At 53.3% G+C, this 9,706-nt stretch overlaps 1 protein-coding gene across 1 annotated transcript; it reads right to left on the minus strand.

The window, feature by feature from the left end:
• Nucleotides 1-1,786: 1,786 nt before the first annotated feature.
• On the minus strand, nt 1,787-9,255 carry Neurl3 (neuralized E3 ubiquitin protein ligase 3). The gene is made up of 4 exons (XM_052192959.1): nt 9,167-9,255; nt 5,016-5,504; nt 4,587-4,640; nt 1,787-2,371 (listed from the first exon to the last, which is right to left on the minus strand). Exons 1-4 carry the CDS (start codon nt 9,192-9,194, stop codon nt 2,178-2,180), a joined length of 765 nt encoding a protein of 254 aa, XP_052048919.1. The 5' UTR covers nt 9,195-9,255; the 3' UTR covers nt 1,787-2,177.
• Between the last annotated feature and the right edge of the window lie 451 nt (nt 9,256-9,706).

Genomic DNA, 9,706 nt, shown 5'->3' on the forward strand with positions numbered 1-9,706 from the left:
CATGAAATGGTGCCAGTCATATTCAAGGTGGGTTTACAACTCAATTGACCCAAGCAGGCAATTCCTCACAGGCAACCCCAAAGGCCAACATGCAGCAGATACTCCCCTACTGAGTCTCCGTTTCCAGGTGATTCCAGATTCTGCAAATTGATGATTGCAGCCAGTCACCACAGTGGTTGCTGGGTGAAGGAAGCCACACCCCCTCTGGGCACAGAGGCTTCCTGCCCTGAACTGCCATCAGACTGGTGGCTTTGCCTTGCTTCTCTGGCCCACGATCCCAGCCCCAAGGCAGACCCTTCCATGACTCACTGTTGGATTGGAGGTTCATATCTCTGACCTCCTCTGGGTGTAAAGAGTTCTTCCAGGGGCTTGCCATGAACAGGAGCCCCTCAGCCATAGTCAGCAAACCCTCGGCTTTTGTCAGTAGATGTAGGTTGGGGTCAGAGCTCTACCACGAGACCTTTTTTCCTAGCACTTCACCTGGCAAGGACTCAGGTACTGATCTTCCCCTTCACACCATTAATCGATCTTGTTGGACTGTGAGATTGAGCTCGCAGGAACAGAATGAAACATAGCTACTGTCTATGTCCATTTCAAAGGTTTTTGGTTCCCCAGTCTCAGTTTAAACAATATAAACTGATTACATTTGACAAATATGCTGGGGAGAGGGGTCCCTACATAGAAAAGCCCCACGCTGGGGCTTCCCTGACTTTAATACCTGCCTTCCGCCCTTGTCAGAGCCTCCTGAAGTCCCCAGAACTCAACTGGAAGGGCAAGGTCTGGTTAAGACTGGAGCTGGGAGTGTTGACTGAGTCCCTGTCATGTACCGTGAACTGAGCCCATGGCCCTGCCAGAGCCCCATCCAGTCCTTACCGTAAGACCAGTGTGGTCAGGGGCTGTGGAAAAGTTGAACATGCTAGGAAACCTGGTAAGGGAAAGCGGGTCTGAGAGCCCGGCACTCAGGTACACACCTGAGACGGTAGGCAGGTGCCTCCCTGCTCCCTACTGGATTCCTGGCCAGCAACACATGCCACACTCCCTACAATGCTCGCCCAGAACAGAGCTCTCTAGGCTCATGAGGTATCTAGAGGCCCTGAGGGTTTAGCCAATAAGCTTCTCTTCCCGGACATTCCTCTTTGCAAAAGGTATTTAATTTCCTGTTCACCCTAAGAAGGTGGTATGCTCCCATTTTCCACCATGAACATTCAATAAACTGTAGATAAACGTGGACTGTCTCTTCCACTGAGAACCACCAAGGGGAGCATGGAGAAGGCCTTCACCTACAGAGCCACAGCCTAAGCCTCCCACAGAAAGCCTTTCTGTTCTTCCAAACAACTGCTGCCCAGCTAGGGAAATCACTGAGGAGCTAAACCGGAGTTCCTATTCCCCACCCCTCCTCCACCCTGGCTCCGCCCACGGGCCGCGTGACTCAGCGATGCCAGGATGTCCCAGAATTTGGGAGCACTCGGTCCTGGCATCCTCTTGGGCTCGTGGACCCAGATCCTTTGTTCTCTGTGTAGAACCCCAGCAGCGACTGGGCCCCTGGGACTCAGGAAACCCCAACTCCGCCCCCCCCCCCATCTTAGACTGTGTTCTCTCACCCCATGAGCCGCCCCATGAGCAAAGTGTGTGTGGTGTTTCCCTAAAGTCCAGCACTCTATAGCTGTACAGGGAGACATAGTCAAGCCCCAGAGGCGTTCAGACCCGCAAGGGGCATGTCCCCAAATGCCTTAGCAGCTTAAATAGTCCAGAGTGCTACCTATGGAGTGCAGCAAAGGAGACATCATTACAAAAACAGACTTTTATTTTGCTATCTCACAAATCAGCAAGGAGATCCCCATGGTACTCGTCCCTGCTTCTGGTACTTTCGCCAGACATAGACAGACAGATCCCTTCATGTCCCCCAGCTGTAGCGCAGGGGCTCAAGCTGCCCTTGCCATGCTGGGGTCATCCCAGAGAGGCCAGAGAGATTTCTCCGTGCCACATCAGCCTCTACAGAACTGGCTGGGGAAAGGTGTACCCGGCCTCCCTCAAGGCTAACAAGGCTTGCAGATGCAAAGTCGGGCATGGTGGGCCTCGACTGGGCTTGCTGACCAACGTCCAGACAGGTTTCTCCTTTTGCAGGCGCCCGCCTCAGAGCCAGGTCCCATCTGCACACAGTCCAAGCAGTCATCTTCTCAGGAGCCCTCCCCAGTCTCCAGTTGAGGCACTACAGCCACCTCCTCGATCTGCCAGCGACACATGGGGCACCTGGCCGTGTCTTTGAAGATGTGCCAGGCACAGGAGCCACAGAAGTGTGAGTGTCCACAGGGCATGAGGCGGGTGTTGGCGGTGTTGTGGAAGCAGATGACACACTCCTCTCCTGATGTGACTGGAAAACAAGAAAGCTTAAGTCAGGGGCACACATGGAGGGAAGGCCACCTACCTCTTACCACAGAACAGGAAAGCTCAAGGACTCCCTGTGAGAATCCACTCAATGCAATTGCGTGAAAACCTACAAAATACCCATGGCCCCTTATCTAAGCTGTTGCCTCCCAGTTTCAGCCATCTGCAGTCTGAAGCTATCACAGGGAAAGATCTGGAAAGAAATCATGAGTACTAAATAATTGTTATGACTGGATGCTGCTACGGTTCTATTTTATTATTAGTTATTATTGCTGATCTTTTCCTATGGTGAATTTATAAATCCAAGTTTCACATAAGTAACAGCTCACAGGATACTGGGATCCCAGCATTGTTAGCTTTGCGGAAGGCATCCTCTGAAGGTCCAGGGGTCCAGCAAAGCTCTAGCTCGGATACAAGGAAAAGAAAGCCCACACAGCCCCTCCATACGAGCTGACACTCATAAATAACAACTGAGTCTAGCACGTTTTCTCTTTTGCTTACATGCTTATAGTCTGCTTATTTGGTGAAGATTTATTTTATTTCATTTATTTTATTTTGGTGGGTTCCTTTGCATAGCTCTGGCTAAACTGGAACTGGCTGACCTCAAACTCATACAGATCCACCTGCCTCCGCCTCTCAGATGCTGTGATTAAAGGTGTGCCGCCACCACCCGTGACGCCTCACGATTAGGGATGGATTTTGGTTTGGTTTGGTTTGGTTTGGTTTGGTTTGGTTTGGTTTGGTTTGGTCTGTCTTTATTTTTTCCTCATACTGAGAACTGAATCTAGAGCCAGGACTTGGCACACACTAGGCAAGCCTCTACACCTAAGCTGTATACCCACCTGACTTTTTTTTGTTTCTTTTTTGAGACAAAGGTCTCATTTAGCCCAGGCTGGCCAAGCCACTATATGTAACTGAAGATAGCCTTGAACTTCTGACCCCTCCTGCCCACTTTTGTCACTATGGTTTTACTTACTCAGTGCTGTCAATCAAACTCAGAGCTTTGTGCACGCTAAGTAAACACTCAACAGTATCATCAGCCTAGTGTGCATATGTACATGTGTGTGTGCATGCCTGTGTGTGTTATGTGCATGTGTACACACTTGTCTGTGTATGTGTGTGTGCTTGTGCATGTATATGTATGTGCCTATGTATACATGCATGTATGTGCATATTTACATACTTGCGCGTGTATATGCCTGTGTATCCATGCATGTGTGTGTATATGTATATGTGTACATGTGTGCATGTGTGTTTCTGTATATGTTTGAATGTGTGTGTTATGTGTATGTGTACACACTTGTATGTGTGCATGTATGTGTGTATATATGCATTGTGTGTGTGCATGTGTCTGTATGTGTACACACTTGTTTGTGTGTGTATGTGTGTAAGTGTGCATGTGTGTTTATGTATGTGTACATGTTTGTATATGCGTGTGGGTGCATGTGTGTGTATGTGTGTGTGCGTGCGCGCGCACACGCGCGCGCGCATATCTGTCTGGTAGCTGTCAGGGGCTTCCCTGCTCCAACCTTGGTTTTGATGCAGGTTCCCTCACAGAACTTGGCTAGCCTAGCTGAACAGCAAGCCCCAGGGACTCTTCTGCCTCCGTGTTCCCAGCATGTGCCTGTGCATTCGTGGGTTCTAAGGACTCAGCTCAGACCAAGCAGGCACTTCCCCAGTGGAGCCATAACCCTACCACTATGCTTCTTAAACAAGGAAAACAAAAGAGGGGCCAGAGAGAGTCCTGGGCAGTTTCAAGTGCCTGTTCTCGGCCGAGGAAGCACGCTGGGCTCTCAGCACCTCTGTGGCAGCTCACGGCTGTCTGCAAATCCAGTTCCAGGGGACCCACCTCCCTCTTACCGTCTCTGAGGCACCAGGCACAAAGATGATGTGTCTTTTTTTTTTTTAAGAAAAAAATAAACTAGGTTGTAATTCTAGCATTTGGAGTGTTTAGAAAACGTTTGAGGGTAGATTAGGCTATATGAGACTCGCCGGGGTGGGGGTGGCTCACGAATATACTCTCCTAATTTGGAAACTGGGCAATGTTCTAGAAGGCAGAAACATTACATTGTTTCTGGATCTCTAGTGGGCAGTAAAAGGGCCTAAAACTTGTGGGAGACCTGTCTGTAGGACCTAGAAAGAGACTCTGAATAGCCAGACTTCCCAGCCGCTCGGGGCTGGGGCCCGGGGCGCGCACTCACCTTCAGACTCTGGAACAGGCTTCCCACTGGTGATCCAGGCGCTGGCTTTGGGATCTAAGGCAGAAGGGGAAGTTCAGGGCCAGGAATCCACACACGTGCACGCACATGCACGTACCCACACACGCATGCGCACTTGCTACCCTGAGGCATCAAGCTACCTTCTTCACTGCTGGTCTCCTGGTTGTTGTGTTAAGAACCTAGCTGAGCTCATACATCTTTGTAGGTTTTTTGCTTGTTTGGTTTGTTTGTTTGTTTTTTAATTTTGTTTGTTTTTGTTGATATTTTTTCACCTTAGTATGGCTGAACTACTTAAGGTACAAGGTTCTATCCAAATACTTCCTCCTTTGTGAACCGCGACCAGCCTTCTAACAGGGTTTAGAGGTTGTCTCCATGCCACACTCAGTATTGGGACCCCAAGGATTGCCTCACCCAGCAGCTCAATGGCTTTCGTGGTCCCGTACACATCCATCACCGCCCAGAGAGGGGCGCCCTGGACCAGCACGTCTTTACGCAGCAAGAGGGGGCGGCCAGCGTTGACCTTGGCGAAGAGCCAGCCTCTCCGGTTCACCCAGAAGCAGACCACATTCCCCGCACGAACGAAGCCCTCTGGGAGCAAGGCTGCCCACGTGGGGCTCTGCTCCTCTAGGTCCGGGCACACGAAGGGTGGCAGGCAGGACGCGGCCACTTGCGCAGGGTCCAGGCGCGTGAAGCCCACGCGGAGGCCACCGCACCAACCATCTTCGTGTCGCAGCACGCGCAGAGCTACACGCTCACCGGGCCAGACGGGCCGCTGGCTAAACACGATGCCATCGTGGAAGGTGGAGCGCCTGTGCGCCGTGCTTCGCAGGTCATCCAGATGCACCTGGGCGCCCGTGGCGTCCCCGTGGAAACTAAGGGCCTCGCGGGGCACCTCGGCATCTATGGAGCAGAGCGGGGAGCCAGTCATTGAGGGTTCGTTCTAACCCACCGGCTCTCCAGGGAACACCCTGGGTCACCCTCGCCTCCTCCACCACCATTTCCATCACCCTCAGTTCGCTAAAGCCACCACCAATTCCCAAACCTCCCCAAGCCTCATCTCACAAGCCACAGGGATCGGCTTAAAGCCTGTTGGGCAGCACACCCTACCTCCCTGGGTCTATTAACCTCCCCTGACCTCAGTTCCTCGCTGCTGCCTAGCATGAAAATTCTAAGACCAACCCTGTCTAAATCCACCCAAACTGTAGTTATTACTGGGATCTAACAGAAAAAGCAGCTTGCTTATGTGGTGGTGCCTGGGCTACAGAAGGGGTTCCAGGCCAGGCCAGCCTGAGCTACACAGACAGTGAACTCTTCTTAAGCCAAATGAAACTAAAGACTTAGGCATGTGAACTCGGATGAATTTATTGTTTTTACGTTTGTAACACTTACTTCTTTACTGAGTGCACAAGTACTGGGATGCATAGGTGGGGGTCAGAGGTCAACTGGCAGGAGTCAGCTCTTTCCTTCTGCCTCGTGGTTTGGGGGATTGAACTATATCGTTCCCCAGCTTGCCGGCAAGCACCTTTCCTCTCTGAGGCATTGCGCCAGCCCCTAGGTGAAGTGTCTTGCTGGGAGGAGCCTGGCCTCCACTGACTCGTGCATGCCCTGCAGGTGCCCATAGCAGCCCTGCCTTCCTCTCTGGTTCTCTGAGCTCCTTCTCCCATAGGTGAGCTATATCAGCCCTATCCCACTGAGGGCGACTACCTGATCCTGGAAGAGAGGGGAACATAGTGGTTTCCCACAGGACAGGGGTGCGAGCTGAGAACAGGAGATACCTAAGTTCAGCCAAGGCCTGAAGAGAACTTTGGAACCAAGCGATTTCTGAAAGGCACTTGGCGGCCAAGAGGGAAAGTTTCCTGCTGGGCAGCCCTTCTGAGCCCTGGCTGGGAGAAAGCTGGAGTTTCCTGGCCCAGTTGATCCTATCACAGAGACCTGCCTTTCCTCTTTAAGGGGGAGGGGAATGAGAAGAGGAAGCTGGCTGAAAAAGAAAGTTGAACTTGATCTGAACTTGAGCCAGACTCCAGAGAAACTCCATCCCCCACCAGCCGGCCGGCCCCTGGTCCTCTTGCAGACCACAGAGCCAGACATAGGCCTATGAGGTCCTGGTGCTTCCGGCCAGAGCCCTCCTGGTCCCTTAGCTGGGTCATAGCCACCACTGATGTGAAGGACTCAAGGGAGGCCGTGGATAGGCGTGGCAAGGGTCTTCAGCAATAATCCCGGATGAGAGCAGATCCTGGAGACAACCCTGGCCACCCTGCTCGTCACCACAAAAGCAGAAATCGGAGCAGGCTGGAGCCCCGGCCTCATCCACGCAGCCTCCACAGAAAGGCTTCAGATCCCCTTCAGGTCTGGGGACTTTGGACTGCTCATCTTAAAATGGTGCCCAGTCCTCCCTGGCTGTGGACAGGGTCTTCTCCTGGCCACGTTCCATCTCCAGGAGGACAGAGGACTGGCAGGATTGCAATGGGAGAGAGAGAAGTCAGTTCTCTGCCCCCTATCCCACTTCCCAGGAGAGAAGCAGGAGGCTGGCTGATGCTGGGAGATCAGTTCAGGAAGCAGGGGACTGTCTCAGGAAAAGAAAGCCTTGGCCTGGCTGGCAGATTGAGTGGGCAAAGCTCCACCCCCACTTAGGAGCCATCCTGGGGTCTTTGGGAGCCATGTCCTGGGTCACAGGGAAGACGCTGAAGGGACCGGCTGCCGCCTCCATGGCTCCCTAGGTGAGCGGAGCACATGGACCAGCCTCTCCTGCATGCTCAGGCCTCGTGTCCCTACATCCAGTGGCCTCTGGGCAGCTCCCTGGGTGTGGCTCCCAGGAGGGACCACCACAGGCGAGCCACAAGGGGCCTCTTGAGGCCTGGCCTTGCTACACGCACTCTCTCGGATGGCTCCTTTGGTTATTCACTGCACACGACCCAGAGGCAGTAGGGCTGAAGGCCACCCTTACCCTGCCAGTCTCTCCAAGGCCTTCAGGACTTTGTCCCCCACAGGAGCCCCACCTTTCCTTTACACTGAGCATTGCTTCCTGGCTTTAGAGCTGGGTCCCGGAGGCACGAGAGGGGTGGACACCTCTCTTCTGCCTTGCTCCTTCCACAGAGACTTGCAGGAATCATCGCCCTTGGACTGAGCACCCTGACAGACCCCACTGCTGGGTTGGGCAGTGGCAGAGGTGGGCACAAGCTATCAGGACTCTCTAATTGGGTCTGTCCTGGTTGGCAGGGTTGGCATAGGGTTCAAAGCATTCTCTACCAAGAGCTAGAGAGTTCTTGTTCTGGACCTCATTCCCATGCCAGACCCTGGGGCTCCAGAGAACAGAGAGGAGGTCCTGCTCCAGTGACTCCCCACCCCCGCCTTTGTGCTACCCACTGATGGAGGCTGGCCTGGATCTAGACTTCTAGGAAGTTGGCGACACACAAGCCAAGTCCGTAGGGTCGTCTCCAGCCCTGGGCAGATGGAGACAGCTCATGTAGTCTCTGCTGCAAGGCTCTGGAGACTTTAGAGATGGATCTCAGCCACCTGTTCCATGATGGCCTCCCAACTGTCCACACCCTCAGCACCAAAGGCACCCCGTCAGCCCTTTGCAGCTTCCTTTTCTCCCCTCTGCACCCTGTTTAAAAGCACTCAGAGCTTGGGGAAGCTGAAGAAAGGTCCCTTCCTGTCCTCCCAGCCCCAAGGAGATGGTGGGTGGTGGGCTCAGCTACACAGTCTCAGTCTCCTCTCTCTCTCTCTCTCTCTCTCTCTCTCTCTCTCTCTCTCTCTCTGACATACACACACACACACACACACACACCTGCACCTGCTACACTTCCTCCCTTTTGTCACTGTTACTTCCCTGCCTTGAATCCAAACACAGCTGCCCCAGTAGAGGTGGCTCTGGGCGTGGCTGCCCACTGTGAGCAAGCCTTGGGTGCTTGCCACAGGGCCTACGCAGGGGCGCTGACTGGCTTGTCGGGGGCAGGTCTAGGGTGCCCGGCCCCAGTCTCTGTTCTAAGGCGTGGCATGCTACCTCTGCCCACTCAGCAGGTCTCTCTGCTAAGGGACACGTGACCACAGGTACAGGTAAGTGTCACAGAGAAACCTCTTATCTCATTACTATTTAGATGTCTACATTTGGAGCCCTAAAGGACAGCGGGGTGGCGACATTGTCCTAGCCTTCAGATGAGAAAAACCAAGAGCCCAGGGACAAAATGACTTGCCCACAGTGCCACCGAACATTTGGCAAAGTTGAAATCCCTCATTTTTTCCCACCTGGCCTCCTATACTCTACCTTTCCCCCCACCCCACCTCGATTCTCCCTTATCCAGTTCCTAGATAAAGACTGGTTACAGGTAGCGGGTGGGGGAGATGGGGTGTGTATCTTGGCAGCCATCTTGGACCTGAGACACCCAGCTTCTGCAGAGTTCTGGGAAGACCGGAAGCTCGCTCCCTCACTCAGCCCAGACCGTGGAGAAACCCACTCTAGGAGCCAATGAGGTCTCTGATCTCCCCCTTCCAGACCTCCCACCTGTACTCCTTGCAGTGAGGACTCCGGAAGCCAGCTCAAGGCATACAGGAAAACTACTTACTGGCCTCAGGGCTGAGGCGAGAACCCATTAGCCTGGGCTCTTCCTGGGGCACAAGTCCCTGGGTCTGGAGATGTCTGTGAAGGCCAGTGGTCAGGGTTACAAGACTCCGGAGGTTCCCCTTTTATAAGCTGGAGATCACGTTACAGAGTTGATGATTAATTAGATGCTGTCACGCATGACGATATCCGGGACTTTCCCCATGACCTCTCGTGGCTCACAGTGGACGGCTGCAGCAGGCGGGCCTGAGGAAAGAAAGGAAGCAGGGGCTGTAACTGCGGCTGCGGCAGACGCTTCTTTCTGTTTGACTTCTAAGCAGCCCTGGTCTGTGAATTATAATCGCATGTTAGTAAACACCATCGCTCCCCGCCCTTCCCCGCCCCCCCAATTCCTCCTTACCCTACAAAGACTCTCATAGCCCTAGCCTGGGGTGAGTTTCAAGAGCATGCAGGAACTTTGATTTGCAGCCGGCATGGAGACCGATCCCCACACACAGAAAGGTAACTGACTGAGCTAAACCCTAGCTCAGACCTGGGAAGTTGA

Source organism: Apodemus sylvaticus, chromosome 9, assembly GCF_947179515.1.
Source record: "Apodemus sylvaticus chromosome 9, mApoSyl1.1, whole genome shotgun sequence".
In the NCBI taxonomy this organism is placed as follows: domain Eukaryota; kingdom Metazoa; phylum Chordata; class Mammalia; order Rodentia; family Muridae; genus Apodemus; species Apodemus sylvaticus.